General features: G+C 40.4%; 1 protein-coding gene across 1 annotated transcript in view; it reads right to left on the reverse strand.

Moving 5' to 3' along the window:
- Positions 1-427: 427 nt before the first annotated feature.
- LOC128360904 (cytoplasmic dynein 2 heavy chain 1) overlaps positions 428-23,216 on the reverse strand; it is a 155,150-nt gene continuing 132,361 nt past the window's right edge. The window contains exons 85-95 of the mRNA XM_053321458.1: positions 22,768-22,843; positions 22,244-22,473; positions 20,648-20,752; positions 15,644-15,760; positions 13,710-13,817; positions 13,063-13,164; positions 7,126-7,215; positions 2,971-3,080; positions 2,808-2,889; positions 1,569-1,707; positions 428-804 (exon numbers count right to left, since the gene is read on the reverse strand). Of these exons, the coding sequence (XP_053177433.1) occupies positions 671-804; positions 1,569-1,707; positions 2,808-2,889; positions 2,971-3,080; positions 7,126-7,215; positions 13,063-13,164; positions 13,710-13,817; positions 15,644-15,760; positions 20,648-20,752; positions 22,244-22,473; positions 22,768-22,843 (1,293 nt within the window). The 3' untranslated portion in view covers positions 428-670. The remainder of the gene's footprint in view (positions 805-1,568; positions 1,708-2,807; positions 2,890-2,970; positions 3,081-7,125; positions 7,216-13,062; positions 13,165-13,709; positions 13,818-15,643; positions 15,761-20,647; positions 20,753-22,243; positions 22,474-22,767; positions 22,844-23,216) is intronic.

A 23,216-nucleotide genomic window follows, 5' to 3' on the forward strand; every position in this document is an offset into this window, starting at 1 on the left:
CCCCCAACCTCCACAAAATAGGAGGAACGTATTGTAATGAGTTAGCGTGAGGATGCATTCAGTACAAACATTACATCTACAATATTAACAATTATAATATTGAATTCATCTTTATTTTGAATAAATACAATTCAAAAATACTTTACAAAAACATTGCAGGCCTTCACTAATCTTTTAAACAAAATAACACAAGCTCTAAGGTACATTTTACAATATTTTATGATGTCTAAGGTAGTGTTTTATAAAGCTAACATCAAGAGAACTCACTGCTACTCCAGAGTGGAAGCTTGCCCTCCATGGTTTGTCTGGTCCCACAAAAGGAAAAGGAAGAACTTCTCCTTTAGGTATTAGCACTAGATCACTGCAAAGTCAATTATTCCCTTTATACCATATTATGCAAATGATAGTGACATTAAATAACTGCATGCTAAAGTTTTTGGTCTCCAAGCTAAGGTGCTTAATTAGAAAACGATAGTATCAGTGTCAGAGTGTGACATTTTGCAGTGTTAATAATTTGTCTTGTACAGTATATGTGTTGCTCCAGTCAGGTCAGCCTTTTATGACAATATTTACCTCACCTGGCTGAAAACATCTTTGCTTCTAATGGTTAAAGAAGTCACTGTTGTCAAGGTTTCTGTGTAGCTCGTTCTACCCCAAAATGATGCACCTCTCATTGCTGTTTGAGAAAGAGAGCAGCTCCAGTCTGTATCCACTGGCTGGGGTTCGCTCCGCAGGGCAGACAGATGTGCGTCACCACCTTCACTCTCTCTGAGCTGGTATACAGAGGCAGCCAGATACTCTCCTCTGAAGCTGCAGAGTCAGCAGCGGAGCTCTAGGATGAAATGTGAAACACAAACAAATAAGCAAACATACTGATTATATTGTTTAAATGTATAAGAATGACAAAATATGGGTCGAAAATACACCTATATGGCAACTACGGAGTGACTATTATTGCCTAGCTTGTTGTATTACAACCTCTTGACTTTGTAATGAAGTCCTTGGAGAAATGTATAATGTAATCAAGAGTCAAGTCAAGAGGTTGTGATGTGCAGCACAACAAAACAGCATAATTTTCCACATTGATCTGCATGAGCAGTGAAAGGAACTTCTCTCATAAGACTGAAAATATCATTGCTGTTAGTCTTTTAGTCTCTTAGTCTTTAGAGCTATTTCTAAACAAACTATGGTAGATATTGCCTTCAGTGGGGAGGAACATGTCACCCAATGCAGTGGTGTGGTTTATTTGTTTGTTTTTAAATTACAACAGAGGTTTACAGAAAGGCTATAAATCAGACTTTGGATACACACACAATATTTGTACGTCTGATCAATTCATTGTTGGCTTGGCTCTGCACATGAGGTTTGTTGACAATTATAAAAATATAGAAAAATTGACAGCCTTATCCTTTAAATGTGAAGTATAATTATTGAACATTTCATTGAAACTTGCATCTCTTTGGGTCAAGGTGTAGCTCTCCATGTTTCACACTGATCCATTTAGTCTGAGATATCCTGCAGACTGAGAGACACACTTCCTTGGTGAAGGCAGCAATATGTTCCTTTACTATGTTTAAATGACACACATACCTGTTGAACCCAGGCCATGTAGCAAGGTGGGACGGCCGACACACTCGGGGAGTCATGCTGGTTCTCACAAAGATGAACACCATCAAAACTACAACCCTCCAACTGGAGACCTCCGACCTGCAAAAAAAATGAATGATTGGGGCGAAGGAACAGAGGAAAAGGCAGAAAGAGAATAAATAAATAAGATTATGAGGAAGAGAGACAAAGAAAGCTTCCAGGAAGAGATTAATAAAAGCTGCGGATTCAAGAGACAAAACGAGATAGAGATGTCAACCAGTGTGATGAGATATGCAGTGGGGGAAAATGATGAAGACAGTCCATGCAAAAGAAGGGAGAAACTGTCCTGAACGTAGGAGGAAGACACATATTTGCATTAACTAGCATGTTATGCATATATAGCACATGTGAGAGACGCAGGGTGTTTCTATGAGTGAATTCAGTCCAGTGACTCAGGGATTTTCCACAGTTAGGCCCGACAATAAAGGGAACTCTGGCGTCAAGTCAGACATACACAGACAACTACTAAATCACCATAATCTGGGCAAGAGAAAGAAAGAGTGAGAGAGAGACAAATTCAGAAAAGCTACATTGTGTGTGTGCATGCGAGCGCGTGTGTGTATGTAAGAGAGCTCATTGCTTCACAACAATTATCCTCCCGCTTTCTTCCTCTGTCAGATGTCTGAGTATTTCCCTTCCCTCCCTGCAGCTGCAGCCTCTTTTTAAGCACCCACACCCTTCCCCTCTTTTTTTTTTGTATGTTTTAGCTAAGTGCATTTAAAGTCATGCCAATTTTTATTGGCAAGACAGAAAAGAAACAAATGCCTAAAAGCAATGAAACAACAGACAATAGATGTATTATCAGAGCATGAACAGAGAGAACTAAAGACTGAGAGTGATATTGTTATAGCGTGTGTGCTCCAAGTTCTTTAAATGTAAGGATTTCTGTACACCAAGTGCATCAGAAATCACGTAAAGAGCAGACATGTCTCTAGTGGATACACAGCAAACTCTTTCCCTTCTTTGTAGCTGTGTTTTTTTTTTTACTCTTTCAGCTCCTGCCTTCTTATCTGCACATGTATTGCAATTATCACTCAGTCAGAGTTTGCCTTGTTTGTAGCAAAGCCTCCAGTATTGTGTGGCTGGATGGGAGCAGTGTATGTGCACCTGCTGTGAGCATGCATGATGCAGAGGTTAATGTGTGTCTGCTTTGATTCTACCTTGACTTGTAGCTTGGCTTCTACAATGGGACTCCTCCATGATGACACAAACCCCAAACTATCCATAGAACAACCCATGGACCTAAAAATACAACATGTTATCAGTCTGAGCATTCATTTTCTTGCTTCTTTGCACATGCACAACACATCTACACATGTTTACCTGGCAGTCTCCTGTCTCAGAGCATTGAGGAAGGTATCAGGGTGAAAGAGCTCAGATAGATCGAGAGTGTCTGACAGGAGAGCTTGTCTGCCTGCACGCTCCACCCAACTCTGGATAAACAGAGACAAACACACAGAGAGAGAGAGACACACACACATTAATGAACCAAAAAACAAGCAAATAAGAAATAAACACCCCAAGAAAACATATAATTCAGGCATAAAATCGGTTTCACACGGGAGTCAGGCAATTCATTTAGTGGATCAATGAAAGATAATGGAAAAAGACTCAAATCACACAAATTCAAACAAACTCTGAACTCCTACTACTAACATACGTGCGTTGAATTGAATATTCACAGTCAAGTCATGGAGAAAGTTTGGTTACAGAAAATACACAATGTTTCATTCAAGACATCAATAATCTCTGTGATCATTTAAAAAGCAAAATACAAAAGAAAGATATGGAGAACAACAGAGAGAGAGAGAGAGAGAGAGAGAGAGAGAGAGAGAGAGAGAGAGAGAGAGAGAGAGAGAGAGAGAGAGAGGGAGAGGGAGAGAGAGAGAGAGAGAGAGAGAGAGAGAGAGAGAGAGAGACTAAAACATAAACTCCATGAGACTCTATGGTCCTGTTACTTACCTATGGAAACAGTATATGAATGCAGAGAAAGGAAAGTATGCAAATAAAGCAAATGCTGTATTCAGCTACAAGTAAACAAGTATGGATCTGTAAGTCTAGAGACAGATCCCTCGAAGCCTTATCCATCCAAGGTGCTCATCCAGTTATTCAGCTATGTAATATTTTTTGTAAAAGGTGCAGCCCAGGACTTAACCCGATATGATATCTGACAATACAATCTCCCTCTCTTTTTTGGAAATGTTGCTGAGTGGCACAACAACTGATTTCCCTGTCCTTTTTACACTCCCAGGCAGGGTCATCGTGATATAATCCTGAATGGTTGCAGAGGCCAGATTTAAGCCTTGAGAGTTGACCTAAGAAGTCTTCATCTATTCTGGCTGGGTGTCTTTTGTATTATTCTTTATAACAGGTAGGCAGTTTTTTTTCTAAATTACCATAGAAACTAGAGGATTTGGGGGTCAGCTAAAGAAAATTGCTGACAAATAGAGGCAGAAAGAGCAAACATCTGATCCAATCTCTATTATAAATGGATTCATTTTCACAGCAGCATCAGTCTGCCCTGGCTTTAAAGATAAATTGGGATGAGCATTATGCCAAGAAAAATATGCACAAACTCAAGTTCATACCCACATTAACACAGGCAGATCCACACAAGTCGAGATGTTCACCAAGAGAGAATTTGGGGGTATTAATAACACAGCGAGTCAGTGTGTGTGCCAGTATGAATAGCATCTGTGTGCATATTAGAGCCGGTCCATAATAGTCGACTAAACTGGTAGTCGATGAGAAAAGTCTTTAGTCAATCAAGTTTTCATTGGTTGTCATAGTAACAGGAAAATAAGAAAAAAAAACAACTTTTAAACTGCACCACGCACCAGTTATCAATAACACATTGGCTACAAGCTCTCCTCGAGGTGATCTACCTGGAGTGGTCATCAGCTCGGATTAATAATGCTAAGCTAAGAACGTTAGAGATGTGGGAAAAAGCTGCAGAGGATGTTAAAATACTGTCATGACTTTTGAGACTCATCTATGGTAACTCTGTATGTCCAGTTTGTATTCCTGATCATCACTTTGGCCTTTTTATTTTTATACTATAAACTTCTTACTATCCACTGTGTGCTCCATAAGGAGGGGGGGATACGGGAGGGAGGAGAGAGGGGTGTATTCTGTAGGTAAGGTATGTGTAGTGTATACGTTTGTGATATTAATGTTGACTATTATTATTAACATGGATGTAATTATTGTAATGTTACAAACTGTATAAATAAATAAAAAAGTTGATTAGGCTAGCCCATAATAGTCGACCAAACTGGTAGTCGATGAGAAGAGTCTTTAGTCCTAGACCAAGTTCTCATTGGTTGTCATAGTAACAGGAAAATAAGAAAAAAACTACTTTCAAACTCCTTTTTACCTTGTAAATGCTTGGACTGTACTTCATGCCTGCTCTTGTAAAATGTATACTTTAAATGCTCATTATTATAGTATTGTATTTCTCTGTAATGTAGCACAACAATGTCACTTATAACTTATTCTTCCTCAGCTGTGGAACTCAAACCATTTTCCGATGCTACAAAAAGTATATATTTAAATAATAAATTCATACCGTACGCATGTGACGACTAGTCGACTAATGGCTTGAACTGAGGAATACTAGTCGGCTAGGTAAAACCTTTAGTCGGGGGCATCCCTAGTGCAATAGTGTGCTTTCAAGGTTGTCCTGTGTGTCTTGGTGCACTGCTGTGCTGTTTATCCTTCAGCGGCTCCACTCAGCAGCAGCTCTGGCCTGCTCCGCCTTTATTAGACTGATTAGCTAACAGGACACAGACACACCGCTAACAGAGATATCACTCAGTACTGATGGGCAGAAATAGACAGTTAAGGACAGTTAAGGACAGTACTGCCTCCAGATAGACACACATAAAGACAGATGCAGTGCAGGTAGACGGGGAGGCACGTAGACAGGAAGAAGAAAAAAAAAGGAGCTATGGCAGGCAGACAGGGAGGCATACACACAAACAGATGGGTAGGCAGGCAGCGTCGGCTCACAGACAGACACAGGCAGTGAGGCTCGCCCACACGAATAATGAAATGCATCAAATTCACGGAGAAATAAATAATTTCTGAATGTGTGTGTCTATGCGTGTGTGTGTGTGTGTGTGTGTGTGTGTGTGTGTGTTCTAGTTTGCCAGAGCACATTGAGATAGGTATACAGTCAGACACAGTCAAGAGGAGACAGATAGGAGTTTCAGCCAGAACCTGACACATCCCCGAACCTCATGATTTTACATCTTAATCCAATTTTATTCATGAAGCACTTTTGAAAACAACATTAGAATGATTCTTTCTATTTTAGTCATCACGTTGACTACATTACTCATAATTAATTTGAATCTGAACTATAACTTCAAAGTACTTAGCCCGGTCCTTGGACCCAGCCTCAGCTAAAGGACTCCTCTCATGTGTGGATACACCGGAAAAAAACGGTTCACGTCCACTGTGGGTTCCAATTTATGTTTTAAGATATCCGAGGTGCAAGGTCCATTTTAAATCGTGCAATACTACAGAAATCCTGTAATATTCTTCACTACGGAGGAACAAGTCTCCCGCTAGGATATAAATGCATGATGGATTTAAATGGATCCCTCAATCATTATAGTAACGCTGATTAGAAAACTCGCCCTAAGTCTTCTTAAGCCTCATTCCCGTGGGAGAAGTACCACCGAGGATTCTCAGGGGAATCTGGGCTTTCCAATAACCAGAGAGGTCATCAGCAAATGCCTTCACTACCAGTTATACAGGAGGGTTACCACATTTCAAGTCTTTTTTTGTTAAAGTCTAAAGGTCCTAGTGTGGATTTTAGTCCCTGAAGGAATAATTATAACTAAATGATGACCAATTTTATGAGTACTGGACTATGCAGATGTAATTTATGTGCTGCTGTCTCTACCCTCAAATCACAGTATCACGGTTCTCTTAAATTTATTACACTTGACAGTTTAAGAACCCGCTATTGTATCCTGAATGAGAAAGTGGGGTGGACATCAGTTAATACATAAAACTGTCTTTATTTATAATGCCATCCTAAACAAACTATTATCATCACTTTTAAGACTTAGAGATTTGGGATATCTAATCTGCTCATAAGATTGCGTTACCATGGATATCAATTATATGTTTATAAAGGCCTGAGGAAAAACTGCACCTATTATGCTTCTCACAGGTGGAAGAAGCTTCAGATTAGACACATTTTAAATCATCTATTTTATTTAATGAAATAAGTATGTTTTTTGTTTTTTAACCCAAGGGTGAGCTCTTTGAAAATTCCCAAAAATATAAATGTACTGTCATGGCTAAAGATGCATGCGTGATGTGTATGTGTCTCATTGTAATAACATATATGTATTTGTTGTGGTCTCTGTGCACCTGGGGAAAAAAGCAAAAAAGAGGAAGAGCAAGAAGAAGACTGGTGCAGAAGGTGAGTGCTGTATGTCTCTATATGTGTGCATGCGTTACCTGTATGGCGAGAGCCCTTGTTACCACAGCTCGGAGGTACTGCATTGGCTCTTCTGGTCCCTCCCATTTATTCTGCCAAGTCAGAGGACACTGAGAAAGAGGGGAAAAGGCATAGAGCAGGAAAGACAGTTAGTCAGACCCGTGATTTATAAAAACAAACAAAAATATAACAATGTAAAAAAAAGAAAAAGAAAGCTAACACCTGGCAGCGAGAAGATAAAGTGAAAAATGCCCTTTTCACATATGCTGTGTGGATACTCTGCAATCAGTTAACTATGTGCTTCAGCCAGGCTGCAGTGTTGGGGAATGAAGGTCTCTCTCTCTCTCTCTCCCTCTCCTTCTTTCTCTCTCTCTCCCTCTCCTTCTTTCTCCCTCTCTCCCTCTCCTTCTCTCTCTCTCTCTCTCTCTCTCTCTCTCTCTCTCATTGTGGCTGTCAACCCAGAGAAGCACAGCAGCGTACAGGAGGGCTGCAGATTCACTGAGCTGTATTGGAGGCATTCTTCAAGGGAAAGTAGCTTATGTCTGCCAAAAGAGTCGCTAGATTTGGCCCCAGGCAGTTTTTAAAATAACAGTGTTAAAGCGGTCTTAAAAGTCACTAAATTGTGGCACGTCCATTTTTTAAAAATTGAATCTAATGCAGGGATAGTCTGATATAGTGCAGTAAGAGGTAAGGCTATCAAGTGGTGGATGAATGGATGGTCATAGAGTATGTCAGAGAATGAATGACACGTCTCCTACCAACAATCAGGGTTCCTTTACCCTTGTGTCGTCCTCTCGGGTCAAATTGACCCCATCTCTTTTGACTGTTCCTTCTTTCCTTCCTACCTCCCTCTTTCTTTAATTTTTCCTTTGTTCATCCCCTCCTTCCCTCTTTCTTTGCTCCCTCATTTCTTTCCTCACTTCCTTCCTTCTCTCCTTACTTCCTTCCTCTTCTCCTCCTTCCTTCCTTCCTTCCTTCCTCTTTTCCTCCCTCCTCCCTTCCTTCCTCATTCCTTCCTTCTGTCCTTCTTTCCTCCCTTCCTTCTTCTTTTCCTCCCTCCCTCCTTCCTTCCTTCTTTCCTTCCTCCCTTCGTCCCTTGACCTGAGGACAACAGCAGGGTTAAACCATCACTATAATATTTCCCTAACAAGAAGAATGAACTAACCATCAACCATACCTTTACCATGAAAGTGGCTGAAAAGTAAACAGTCATATGTGTACGTCTGAAATATTCAAATGAGATGATTTTGGAAGGCACTGACAAACGCAGTGTCTCTGTGTGTGGGAGGCAAAAAGAAATCTTCCCTCAGGAGACAACTGTTAACTCTGGAACAGGTTAGGCAGTCTAAACTGTTTAACCGAGATCAAAGAACAGCCTTCAACACACGCACACATGCATTAATATGCACAGTGGGAGATTGAGGATTGGGAATTTGATGTTTGGTAATACTTGGAAGTCATAATTGTACTAAAAGAGACCTTTATATATCTCTCAGTGGCAAGTCAGCTATTCAGTTACTCTCCCATTGTTGGTGTGTTTGTGTCATACTGATATCTTTAAAGGAGATAAACATGGAAAATGAATATTACTGAAATTTATATGGTGCAAATTTATTACATAATATATTTTTGATCCCGTTGATCTTTAACCCTCCTGTTGTCCTCGAGTCAAGGAAGGAAGGGAGGAAGGAACGAAAGATGGAAGGATAGAAGGAAGGAAGGAAGGAAGGAAGGAAGGAAGGAAGGATGGATAGGAGGGAGGAAGGAAGGGGGGAAGAAAGGAAGGGAGGAGGGAAGAAAGGAAGGGAGGAAGGAAAGGAAAGAAGGACAGAGGAAATAAGAAAGAAAGGTAGCAGGGAGGAAGGAAGGAAGGAAGGGAGGGAGGGAGGGAGGGAGGAAGGATGGAAGGAAGGAAGGGAGGAAGGAAGGAAGGAAAGGAAGGAAGAACAGAGGAAAGAAGGAAGGAAGGAAGGAAGGAAGGAAGGAAGGAAGGAAGGAAGGAAGGAAGGAGGAAAAGAACAGTCAAAACAGACAGGGTCAATTTGACCTGGGAGGACGACACGAGGGTTAATAAGCCTGAGACAAAAAATATTAAAATGTTGGTTGATTTATGCTCAACTTCTTATAGTGCATGTTGTCTCATGAGGAATGCATGTGTGAGTTTGCATTGGAAAACATGTGGTAATATGTGCAAATGAGCTAGTCTTCAAGGTAACATGCATAATTTTTCATGTAATTTCTGCTGCTTGCTGGCAAACACATGCTTTGAATGAAAAGGGAGGCCTTGACCAAGTCCTGCTTATGACCTCCAGTTTGCCTGAAAGTAAACCGCTACAAACAGCTTTGAAACATTTACTGACACCAAAGATTGTTTAACCTTTAATCAAAAAGTTCTCTCTGCATCAGTCTTCATGTCAAAATATTAATATTTTCTCCACAGACTAAAGGCGGTGGTGATATTTATTTCTGTTTTGTACCACTGCTTACCGCTCTCTCTCTTCTGATGCTTGGGTAGCTTCCAAGTATCTAATTATTTTTTACTGCACAGCTGAGGAGAGGAGCAATGGAGCTGATCCCTCCAGAGCGGTGACTGCCATACTTTTACAATATTACAAACCCAAATGGTCCATTGTCCAAATAAATAAATCATATCACCTCCTCTGTTCAGCACTTTCTGTTCCTTGTCTGTGGTTGGGAGCTGGCTAATCAGGTTGGTTAAAACAGAGTGCTAGACGCCTATGGCAAGGTTGGATTACTGTACTAAACCCCAACATCTGCTAAATGTATCTAGTTTTATTTGCTAGGTAATACTCATGAACTCTTTAACAGTTATTTTAGCAGTTGTGACAATCACCTGTTATCTTATATATGCACCTATGTATTGGAGCTAACATGATTTATTAGTTGAGGATGTTAAATACATAATGTCTACTGGAGGAAAAAGTCAAACAGCTGCTAGTACATCTGACTAATAAATACATGGCACTGATTGATATATACTGTAGTATGCAGTAAAAATGACTGACTTCAGCTATATCAGACAAACTTTACCTTAATTATCCAATTAAGTCTGACATAATGACTGCTAGAGACTCTGAATATTGCTGTACATATTACAGGATTTTGTGGGTTGAAAACAAAGATGGTGGCTGCCTTTTCCAAGGTTCCCAAAACTTTTCAACCAAGGAAGGAAAGAAGGATGGATGGAAGGATGGATGGATGGATGGAAGGGAGGAAGAAGGAAGGAAAGAAGGAGGGAAGGAAGGGAGGAAGCAAAGGAAGGAAGAACAGAGTAAAGAAGGAAGGAAGGAAGGAAGGAAGGAAGAACAGAGGAAAGAAGGAAGGAAGAAAGGTAGCAGGGAGGAAGGAAGGGAAGAAAGGAAAGAAGAAACAAAGGTAGCAGGGAGGAAGGAAAGGAAGGAAGAACAGAGGAAAGAAGGAAGGAAGGAAGGAAGGTAGCAGGGAGGAAGGAAGGGAAGAAAGGAAAGGAAGGAAAGAAGGGCAGGGGAAGGAAGGAAGGAAGGAAGGAAGGAAGGAAGGAAGGAAGGAAGGAAGGAAGGAAGGAAGGAAGGAAGGAAGGAGGGAAGGAACAGTCAAAACAGACAGAATACTCAAGGGTTTATAGTTTAATACACTGTGTCTGTGAAAACACTAAAAATGATGGCTTACAAACAGGCCTGTGCCAATAAACGCTATAATTAAAACTATGCAAAACTCTACAAAGTTCTACTGCCCTATAAAACACATAACAGTTTGCTTATGAAACAGTTCATCTAAATGCTGCATCTTCATTAGGCACAACACAAACAGAGAGAAAATCTAAAATGCGTCCTCAAAATGATCATCAAAAAAAAAAAGCAGTGCTTAGTACTTTGGGCGATGGAAACTGTTTAATCAGCTGAATTCAAAGGGAGAAAAACTGTTCAAAACGAGTAAAACAGGGACGAGAGCTCATCTGTTTTACATGCTGAGTAGTTACAAAGGTCAGCCATAATGCCATATTGAGGAATCCTCATTTTTCTGCCAAAAGCTGCTGCATCAGGACATTTCATCGTGCATCATGGCACTCAAACCAACGCCACAGATGGACAGAAAGAAGAAGAAGAAATGTGAAAATCATAGTTTTTAAAAAAAAAATCTCTTTGAGCTAAACTGTGAGAAATAAAAAAAAAAGATTAGGTTTAACCAAAAGCTCTGATTAAGCAGGGTGAGTAAAAAACCTGCTGTTCAAAATTATGATCTTGAGCAAAACTGTGATTACTTTAACCCTCCTGTTGTCCTCGAGTCAAGGAAGGAAGGAAAGATGGAAGGATGGAAGGGAGGAAGAAGGAAGGAAAGGAGGAAGGAAGGATGGAAGGGAGGGAGGAAGAAAGAAGGAAAGGAGGAAGGAAGGTGGGAAGAAAGGAAGGGAGGAAGGAAAGGAAGGAAGGACAGAGGAAAGAAGAAAGGAAGGTAGCAGGGAGGAAGGAAGGAAGGAAGGAAGGAAGGATGGATGGATGGATGGATGGAAGGGAGGAAGAAGGAAGGAAAGAAGGAGGGAAGGAAGGAAGGGAGGAAGGAAAGGAAGGAAGAACAGAGGAAAGAAGGAAGGAAGGTAGCAGGGAGGAAAGAAGGGAAGAAAGGAAAGGAAGGAAAGAAGGACAGGGGCAGGCAGGAAGGAAGGAAGGAGGGAAGGAAGGAAGGAGGGAAGGAAGGAACAGTCAAAACAGACAGGGTCAATTTGACCCGGGAGGACGACACGAGGGTTAAAAACAAATAAAAAATATTGCTCAAGGTTTGGTTATACACACAGTGAATATCATTTTGATTGTTTCATTTGTGATTTTGCATACTGAGATCAGGAAAATATTGTTAATGATATTATTAATATATCGATTTTATCACAAAGCCCTCCCTTTGTGCCAGTACATTTCCTGGCCATGGTGTTAGCACTAATTATAGTGAAAGAGACACGGAAGGAAACTAGACAGATGAGAATTACAGAAAGTTAGTGGGGAAGGAGACTAAAGACTTGCTGATTAATGTAAAAAGAGAGAGCAGGAAAGCAGTGAAGAAGGAGCTATGCCCAAGGCTTCTCTCAGGAGATTACGAACATAGAGGGGGGGATGAAAGGTTGATTGTGTATCTCTCCTCCTCTACCCCAAACATGTCCCCTTTGTCCTCATGTCAGCCTGGGGACAAGCTAAGATACATGCTGTGTTTGCTTGCTGTCTACAAGTGGCTCTTTATAGTGTAACAACCTCTGTGTCCTCAACTTCACTGTATGGCAAAATGTTACACTCGCCTCCTCTGACGATACAGTGAAAAAGAAGACTTCAAAAGATCCTAATAATGTATAGAACAGAGTCTTTTAAATTGGTAATAACCAGGCGGGGAGTTCTGGTCCTCTGAAATGAGGCCAACGCGGAAGTAACTTAAAACTGTATTCTATCAAAAGGCCACCAGGGGGCAACCGTTTTGGTGTCAAAAGGACTTCCGGAATTCACCAACTTCTCACTTGATTTCTAACCTCAGTAAACGTTTTCAAAATGTGTTTATGGTCTCAATCGCTAGTTTAAAGCCTTCTTCAATGCAGTATGATGTTCATTTGGGACATTTTGGCCTCCCTGATTTTATATGTGACGATAAAGCAGGGTATGCATTAGGGCGTGGCTACAGTATGTCATGATTGACAGGTTAATTGACCAATGTCCTCGAGATCCAGCCCTCGCAACCATAGCAACCTCCCCGCTCCGCCCATCGCTCCGCCTCATGCCCATATAAGTAGAATCCGCGTTTTTATTTTTCCCAGCATGCACCTGAAATTTTCAAGATGGCACTGCCTGGATTCGAAACTATTGGCTTCCGAGCAGCAGTCCACAAACCAATGTGTAACCTCACGGATGTTACGTCCATTTCTTTTATACAGTCTATGAGTAATAACTCATTGTTTTCACTGATAAATATTTCTTTCTTACCTCTTGATTGAGCAGCGCAGTGGCCAGTTTTTGGACTTCAGGAGTCAGCAGTTGGGTCCCTCTGATGACTTTGCTCAGAGCAGCCAGGGATTGGTGGATACCCTGTAACAACAATTACAGTTTACAGTTAAGAGCATGGTTAGCTACAGCGTTACTTGACATGGTGCCATTAAACCAACTGCTTCATGATGACTGACAAGCCCAGTGATTGTGATGGTCTGCTCAGTAATCAGGGCTGTAGTTAGTGATTATTCTGATTTTCATCTGATTGCTTTCTTGTGCCTTACATTGAAGAACATGTCCATAACACAGTACTGCTGAGGTCATGTTTAATTGTGAACATTTGTATTTCAGCTCTACTGGTGGTTTTACAGAGTAGTCAGAATCACAGATACTGTATTTTCCCATTAAATGAGAAGATTAATTACACAATTTACACAATGATCACACTTTAACATATCCATCTTTATGTATATTGCAAGATGCATGCTGAAAAACTTGCACTAAAAACAATCCAATACGATGTAATTCAAGGGATGTTACATGCATTACTTCAGAAAATGTATAAGTCTATTTCTATAAAATTAAATTCTACATGTGATGTAAAAGGTGTTTTTATTGGTATGAGCATTGGTTATCTAACATACCTGAACCAAGCGAATGGCATTGAACTGCTCCAGCACAATGAATGACAGGACTGGTGACCCTTGACCTTCTGTGGGTGGAGCCACCTTCTGATGGATCAGAGTTGAACCCTGATAGATAGATGACAGACAGACAGACAGACAGACAAAGAGGCATATTGACAGAGATGGATGGATAGATAAAGAGAGAGAAAGAGAACAAGAGAATGTCATATTATAAAAACATTATCTACCAAGACAGACACTGAGACAGAAAGAGAGAAAGTAAAGGGTTTGCAGGAAGACAGAAAAAAATAGTCTTTCTACATACAGATCATATCAACTATATTGCTTTAAGGTTTGCTGTATATTCTTGTTCAATTGTCCTAGCATTACTTTCTGTTGCTCTTATCACATCAGCCAATAAGTCTATTCAGATTGGCCAGACAGAATATTAGTTAAAGAAAGATGAACAGTGAATTATTGTAAAAGCTGCTGTGAATTAACATGCAAAATCTAGTCTTTTAAATTATTTATTTAATTAGTTTATCTTCATGGTGTTCCCTGTTGTATTCGTTAGCTCAACATACATAAAACAAATGATTTATTTCTTGGTTCGTACACAATTACAAAATATATCCACATAAAAGCAAACCAGGGGGACATTTTATTTGCTATTGGTTCTACTGTAAGTACACCAAGCATTTGTATTTGTATTTGTTTGGAAACACAAAGAAAAACCAACACAGATGCTGATATTTCATAGTATTCTGCTGCAGTCTGTACCTGCATCCTTTTTTGTTACCTCTATTGAGTAAAAAGGCAGAGGATAGAAAAGGAGAGAGAGAGGGATGGTATGACTGTGGGATGGAGAGAGAGAGAGAGAGAGAGCTGTGAGAAACAATGAGGGGAGAAAGCTGGTAGGATGGGACTCTAGTCTATGGCTCTGCTATTGTTTTTATTCAAAAATGGGACTGAACAGACTACACAATCAGACAAGAAATACACACAGCCATATATATTCACACAAAAGCATGCACACTCATACAGACCCACACTTAACTTAACCCACTCACATAACACATACACACACAGTGCATGTACAAGCATGTGCATTCAACATCACAGAGAGATCCACTGATGGTCAAATGGTGAGGGCTCGCTAACGACAAAAGGCCAGCTCCATCATTGAAAGCAGTTAAAGGTAGATTGTGATCTATGGGAGGCTAGCTGGTGATACAACGGCAACAATTAACACAGTCACTCATTTATCTCTCAGCAAGTACAAAACAACTCTGCCTGGAAGGAGTGAGAGAGAGAGAGAGAGAGAGAGAGAGAGAGAGAGAGAGAGAGAGAGAGAGAGAGAGAGAGAGAGAGAGAAACAGCACTGGTGATTTAGAGCATGAGAGTGAATAAAAAGGAGGCAGAGAGAGAGAGAACGGGAATATAGTGGCTAAATTATTTAATGTGGAGGTAGATGTCCTTTTGATTTGAAAAGGTGCCGGTCTCCAAGCAACCACACACAGCAGTGCTGTCTGACTCGGCAAGCCAGTGGCTATCACACAGAGTGCTCAATTAGACTACTAATTTCCAATTAGCTGCCAAAGCTTTTCATTTAGACTAGTTGTGCTGCATGGGCAATGTAAAATATAATTTTGCACATAAATAAAGGTAAGCACAGCATTGTCACAGCTTGTTTTTTGGTTATGCATAATTTCATTTTAACACATATATTCCAAGCACAATTTTAAGCCATAAATTTAAGAGCTAGAGCCCGAACCAGATAAGTAGAGACAAGTTGATCAAAAAGAACTGAAAACATGACAATTAAAAAGACAGTTTCAGTATGATTTGATGAAAAAAAGCATAAAAGGAAGATTTGATTATTGCTAAAGATAAAGTTGTTTAAGGAAAGGAATATGAACAGAGGGAAAGGCAAACAGAAAAAAAGAACTAACCTGGTTGAGTTTCTTCCACAAATTGAGGATGGGTGAAAGTCCATTTGACCAGAGCTCTCTGTCGAACTTTGACCCAGTCGCTACTGAGCGGCTCAGGACACGCAGTTGGGAAATCACCTGTGAGTCAATCGATGATAAACACAAACTAATTAATCCATTAAGCCAAGGTGCTATAGAACTGGCACACAGGCACTGATTTTGTTAGTTAGTAATCGGATGTTGCATTTGTTTATGGGTTAGGGACAAAAGGGGCAAAATAAATTTAAAAAAAGGGGCATGTTGATTCTAACTTCATTGAGATAATTAATGGTAGGTGTGTGTTTGCTACATAGACAAAAACAGTGTGTGGTATTTATTAAACCTCACCAGCTTCAGTAAAAAATGTTAAATAGACTAAATATAAATTTCTGCTACTTTCACTTAATGTGCATGTTTGATTTTAAAAACTTATCATCAACATCAACATCAAAATGTCATCAACATGTCTGGTGGTGGTTACACTCTCTACTCACAGACAACACTGTGTCAGGTCCTGAAATATTACAACTGAAAAAAGACCAAACCCCATCTCCTAACAGCTCCTTACACACCTAATCAAGCATGCTTAGCTTCAGGCTTACAGTCCCAGATAGTCCTTTTATCTAGACTCAGTATGTGTGTTTGTGCGGTCGTGTGAGTTTCTGTGTATGTGTGTTGTGTGGAAGGCAGAGTGCCTGATAAATGGCTTTCATTTGGTCCAGGAGAACTCTTTACTAACACCTGCTTTATCTTCTCTGCTCAGGAGGAAAAGTGTGGATACATGCATGTGTGTGTGTGTGCACGTGTGTGTGTATGTGTGTGTGTGTGTGTATGTGTCAGAAAATGTGTGTGTGTTTGTATGGAGGAGAGAGAGTGAGAGAGTGAGAGAGAGACTGAGAGAGAAAAGAGAGAGAGAGAGAGAGGGGGAGAGGGGGAGAGGGAGAGAGAGAGAGAGATAGAGAGAGAGAGAGAGAGAGAGAGATGGAGACAGAGAGAGAGAGAGAGAGAGAGAGAGAGAGAGAGAGAGAGAGAGAGAGAGAGAGAGAGAGAGAGAGAGAGAGAGAGAGAGAGAGATAGCTGTAAAATACAGATAGCTAATCTAGAACTTCAACCTAACAGCAGCAAAAAAAAATGAGGACAGGTGAGGATGGAGATTTGAAATATGTTGGGATTCAAACATATTTGGAATAAAGATTTATCCTTATCTCAACCAATGTCTACCCAGCAGCAGCTGCATTTACTGTCAACTGGGAAGAAAAAGTTACTAGACAATGTCTATGTGCAAAGGAAAGTGTAGTAAATTTAGTTTAAGCTTTCTATTTAAATTCAGTGTAATCCAGGATTGTGTTCCAGTGTTTTCATCAAGGGGCTATTCCCCATGGTCTCTGTCAGGATGATGCTCAATTAACACATTTACTGAGCAGAGCTTTGCCTGCAAACACCTAGACGTACAATAGGTCTGCTTTCCTTAAGACATTTTGACATGTCACAGTAGGTAAAACCACAGCTGTAAATAATTAAATTTATGATTGCTGAATTGCATTAAGCTGCTTTGGTCTCCACCTGAGCTTTTCATGCCATGACAAGTCAAAATGTCTTCTGTGAAAAAGGCTTATGGTTCAATCACTGCACTGAATATATGCTCGATCAGGAACAGCAATTTTTTTCCAGACTGCTGCGGACCTTGAATGCCCTCAATGAACCCCTCCACCAAACATATTTAAATATTTGGTCCATTGACAAAACTTTTATCTGTCATATTTTATGTGAAAGCTTTTACAAACCTACTGTAGGTCTAGTCTCATGTAAATCCTGATAAACTGACCGTGTGACATATAATAGTGACCTCATGTGTAGAGAAACATGTAAACTGAAGTCTAATGAGCTTACTGGATGAACACAAATAAATTATGAAATGAAGCTTCAGTACAGTTTTTAATTAAACTGAAATTAAACAGTTTTAATTTCCTTGAATGATGAGCGCTGAAGAAACTGGCCCATGGTTGAGCCTAATTGCTCACCAGGGACGAATAGAAGGGAAGTCTCAACATTCGGGACCCTTCTTCACCCCTTGTAAGGTCATTTACTTAGCTGATGTATGTATTTTAAAATAGTAGTGAGCAGGCCCATTCACGTGTAAAACCTCTGACCACCTGCGTGACTTTGTTCAGTGTGAGTGTGTATGTGGGGAGGGGTTAAATACCCAACCTACAGATACTATCAAGGGTCTTTAGAGAGAGGAGAGGGCAAAAATTAAGAGAACAAAGAAAACCAGAGAGAGAGAGAGTTAGAGAGAGAGCGTGAAAGTGACAGTGACAAATGACAGCGGGGGAAGATAATGACAAGGGGGGGGGTGGAGGGGGATAATGACTTGAAGGGGAGAGATAGGAGGAGAGAAACAGAGAAACACACAAACAAACTAGGTTGCTGGTTCCAGTGATCAGCTGACCAGACTGACAGTATGAATGGACTTAAATGCTTTAACGCCCACATGGGGACTGTGTGCCCAGGAGTCTATTTGCTGGGGATGCATCGCTCATATTTTAAAGAGGGACAAATACAAAAACATCCAACACATCTCAGTCTGTCCATGCTTTCCTATTTCTATGAATAGGTATGTGAAGTTCTGAAGTTGTGATTTTGCTCTTGAAGGCAAGGATGAGTGGGATTTAATTATACTGTATATCTGACATACAGTGTAGTATATGTTTTTACCATTCAGGTGTGAATCATGAAAAATAGAGAGGAATCCAGCCACACACCTTTCCTGTTTCGCTCCCATTTCTTGCTTATGATTCTATTGCTTACTATTTCCTTTTGATGTAATAACCCTCCCTTTGTCTCACACACACACACACACACACACACACACACACACACACACACACACAACCACGAGTGAAAGAATACATTCTGTGTATGTGTGAGGCTTTGTTGCATTGAGTTACATCAGAAACTGCAGGGTCCATGAACAAATACACACACAAACACACAAACATGTGAACACACACACTCACATATGATAATTATTTATGACCACATGAACATAAATATTACAGACCACTTCCAACCGTACATGTGCTGTCATTGGAAACTTTACTCACAAAACACAAACGCACAATGCAACGCACACACACACACACACACACACACACACACAAACTTTTGTTGTCATGTGTCCCATAGCCAGTTCTTGCCTGAGTACCAGAGTTGTAATGTGTTTCTACAATATGGTATATTTTGTAATTTATTTCTGAGCGTGGTGAACAGTAAAATGTGATTATATAGAGCTGAAAAAGTGCCCCCCCCCCCCCCCCCAAACAACAATATACCATAAACGTGTCAGTCCTAGAAAATCCTGATAACCCAGTCTGTATGTCAGTTACACTCAAGGTTGAGAAACCCTGCCCTAACATTTATTCCTAATTGTCTAACCTCAGCCTTTTGGTCAGTACTACTGCAGAATGTTGAACATTGCACTCGTTGTAAAAATTTAATAATTGAAGCTGTGTAGGCTTTTTAAAACCAATCTATACTTACAAACGCAATAATAGACAATGATAACATAACCTTGAACACAATAAAAGCAGACATGATATACACTGTAATGGATTACGCATCTAAACCTAGTTTCATGTCTTTGGAAGGTGAATTTCATTCTGTAGTGAGATAAATGGAAACAGATGGCTGCCTGGTATAATTCTTCAATCTTCTCTTAAAGTCCTGACCCTAAAATTTACTTCTTCAAAGACTGCTGTTTGGTCTCCAAAATCAAGGTGGGTTTAGGTCCTCCAAATGTATTAACCACACACTTAGACACAGTATGGGAGAGAAAAGCTACAAAGAGCTTTGTTTAATCTTCAAAAGCAGGAAAACATCAGCATCTTTATAGTGTGCTTTCTTGCTATGTTGTATATTACTCCAGGCCAAGGGACGAAGGGAGGAAGGGAGGAAGGGAGGAAGGAAAGAAGGAAGGAAGGAAGGAAGGAAGGAGGGAGGAAAAGAGGAAGGAAGGAAGGAAGGAAGGAAGGAAGGAACAAAGGAAGGGAGGAAAGAAGGACGGAAGGAAGGGAGGAAAGAAGGACGGAAGGAAGGAAGGAGGGAGGAAGGAAGGAAAGGAGGAAAGGAGGAAGGAAGGAAGTGAGGAAAGAAGTGAGGGAGCAAAGAAAGAGGGAAGGAGGGGATAAACAAAGGAACAATTAAAGAAAGAGGGAGGAAGGAAGGAAAGACGACACAAGGGTTAAAACTGTAAACATGCTAGATCCATGCATATAGTTTGCCCACAGAGTCAATGCATGTGCTCAGCTAGCTAAGGTAAACATCTGTACTGATGGTGTATTGGCTGTTCGAAGCAAACACAGACTGAAAAAAAACCTCCAGCTGTCGAATTTGTGCAAATAAAACAATAAAAAGCAACAATCTGCTTTGCTGTCAGTCTTATTATAGGCACATTAATGGCATATATGACCAAGGCACAGGTAGCACTACCAGGGATTAAACCCAAGCACTATCCCTAGAGCTCAAACCTCCTTTTGTTTGTTTTGTGTACATTTCTGGCAATAAATGTGAGTAAATGTCTGATGATGATTTTGCATGAGAGTGAAAGTGTTTTAGCAAGTATGTGCATCTGGGAGCATAAACAGTGCATGAGCATTGATGCACTTTTGACGATCCAGGGATGTTTTTATGAAGCAGGTTAAAAGGGAGTCTCTCTTTAGAAAGTGAACATTGTCATTTATCCAAGGGGAAGATTTGATCAAAGGAGCCAGTCTACTTTGTAATAGGGGCCACTTTAAAAGGTGTCTGTGAGTGCCTTTGTGTTTGTATTTATGCATGTGTGAGGCAGAGATGGAGGCTGTAAGTGTCTGAGGGAAAATGGCTCAAGTGGTTATATGTGTTTGTGTGTTTGTGTGTGTGTGTGTGTGTGTGTGTGTGTGTGTGTGTGTCTGTGTGTGTGTGTGTGTGTGTGTGCGGTCCACTGTGCACCTGAGAGCTGATGATTCTTTGGGAGGATCTCTCTATGTTGGCAGGCAGACCAAAGAACGCAGGCCTATCATCCTCTGGAAGATTCTCTATTACACTGCGGTAGTCCTAGGGAAGAAACATAGACATGTAAAAGTGAAGAAGAATCAACGATTTATTTCGAAGCTTGATAAGCGCAGTTTCAGGAGCGGGAACACACACCAATTACACCCCTTCCGGCTCCTATATGAACAGTCCTAACATCTTCCCCCTCGTTCACTCTAGCATTCATGTCCCCCTGCACCCCCTCTCTCTTCTGTTCTTCTCTCTTCCTCTCCTTCATCCGACCTCCCCACACCGCATCAAGAATCACTGTATTAAGAATCACTCCGCATCAAGAATATACAGTTCATTCAAATTCTGTCAATACATCTGTTAAAACGTATCTCGTTGGTGATGATGTTCCTTGCTCGTGAATGATCATTTTAATCTACGATGTGGATGTAAGATCACTACTTTCGCCTCATACTGTACACTGTGTGTCTTATGGAATGTGTGTTGTTATCTTTAGGAGGCCCATTGCTCTTCTTCTAACTTGGCCAATGTCCAAATAAGGTAGAAAGTGTAGGGGGACCCCAGGTAAAGTTAAATATTTATAACGGGATGTTCTTGTTTTGGGGTTATATGTTCAACCAATCACAGATTCTTTGTTCTCTTAGAAACTATAATAGTTTAGGCATACTCTTTACTCGTTGAGATGATGTCATTCTATGTGTATGCTGTCTCCTCGATTTCCACGATAGACACATACAGGTCACTCACACAGAAATGCTCCCACATGCATGTATAGTCAGAGATAAAGTGTGAGCATAAATGCATGAGACATTAGACAATATTTTAGCAACACTTATATATCATTGAAAAAAAAGACGTGTAGCATGCTAGTCAGATTCAGTATGTGGGAGTATAAGTAAAATAATGTTATGCTCTCCTTAATAAAGTGTGTTGTTTGTATGACTGAACTCCCACTCCCACTTACTGTACTGTAGTACGCCTAGCCTCTAAATTACACAAACATATTTGGCAGTTTAAAGTATAGATTTCCATATTGACTTTCTTTCCTTACCAAATGGTCTCTCAATAGCTCAGCAGTTATTCTAATAGGACTGTAAATGACCACCTACTGTAATAAACACTTTTAGGCATAGTACTCCCACTTATTTATTTTTCTTACACTAAGCTGTACTAATAGAATATAAATGGACTGCAATGCAATAGTAAAACAAAACATTGTGTAAATCTGACTGTACTTTATCGGATTTATCTGTGATGGCTACTTTAACCTTGTTTAAGATTAGGCTAACACAACATGGACTATTGATGCTTCAATATTGACCAAACCATGAATATTAGATGTAGTTAGTGATTTACTTGGATTGTTTTTGCTCCTGTGTCAGTGCACTCAGGTCCATTAGGATGTGCTTACACTTAGGCTTTAAATTTCAGAAGAGGATAGAAGTGCTCAAGGTTTTTTCTTGAATACAAATAGGAGACATTACGGTAAGACTGCAGCTATAAGCATGCTTGTTAACTGTTCATGTGTTCATCCTGTCCACCTACCAATATGGAGCAAGAGTTAGGGAGGTTGATCTGAGGTGGAAAGAAGCGTGATCCTCCTCTGCTGCTTTTTCTCTGTCCAGCTGAGAGGGAAGAGGAGAGGAGACGTGCAGAGAAGAACTGCTCCAGGTAAGAGCGTAAGATGCGGAGGTCAGAGGGGTTGTCAATGCGTCCACCATAGATAGCATTCTCCAAAAGGCCATGAACAAACTCCCACTGGAAAGTTTTACCACCTTGAAGACATTAGGGTACAAAGAAAAAAAATGGTATGCTATAAATATGTGTAAAGAGTCCACACGTAAATACAGAAAGCCAGGAAGACAACAACAACGGGAAGATGCGTATGTATGAACACAATGCATTGAAAAGCAAATTTGGAGATGGTCACACTTTACAAGGGACAAATCAAAGATGTAATTGAACAAAGACCCTACAGATTCCAGTTCACATTACCATGTGTGTTGCAAAGCAGAACAACAGGGCAGAGGTATCCACCGCATTGTGATCTTTAATAGCAGTTCTCTTACCTTCAAAAAGCCTATCGATGATCTCAAAGCCAGCACGGAGGTCCGACAAAGAAAACTCATAGAACTGAGTCCAACCCTGGATAAAGCAGAGGTGTGGGGGAATAAGTACAATGTTTATTTGTGTAACTGCTGTTAATGGCATTCAAAATGTGCACACTTTTGTGTTTGAGGATTGAGCTTTCATCCCTTACATGATTTTCCCTTTTCTCCTTAATCTTCTAACTACTCTATGCAAGTGTAGTCATAATTACCATGCCTGCTACATTTTTCAAGCACACAACTCGAGAAAGTCAAAGCAGTAGCACTGAAGCATCGAGGAGAAAAAACACAAGTCCTGTGTATTCAGACAACACATGCGCACACACACACACACACACACACACACACACACACACACACACACACACACACACACACACACACACACACACACACACACACACACACAC

The sequence above is a fragment of the Scomber japonicus genome, chromosome 6 (assembly GCF_027409825.1).
Source record: "Scomber japonicus isolate fScoJap1 chromosome 6, fScoJap1.pri, whole genome shotgun sequence".
Lineage (NCBI taxonomy): Eukaryota > Metazoa > Chordata > Actinopteri > Scombriformes > Scombridae > Scomber > Scomber japonicus.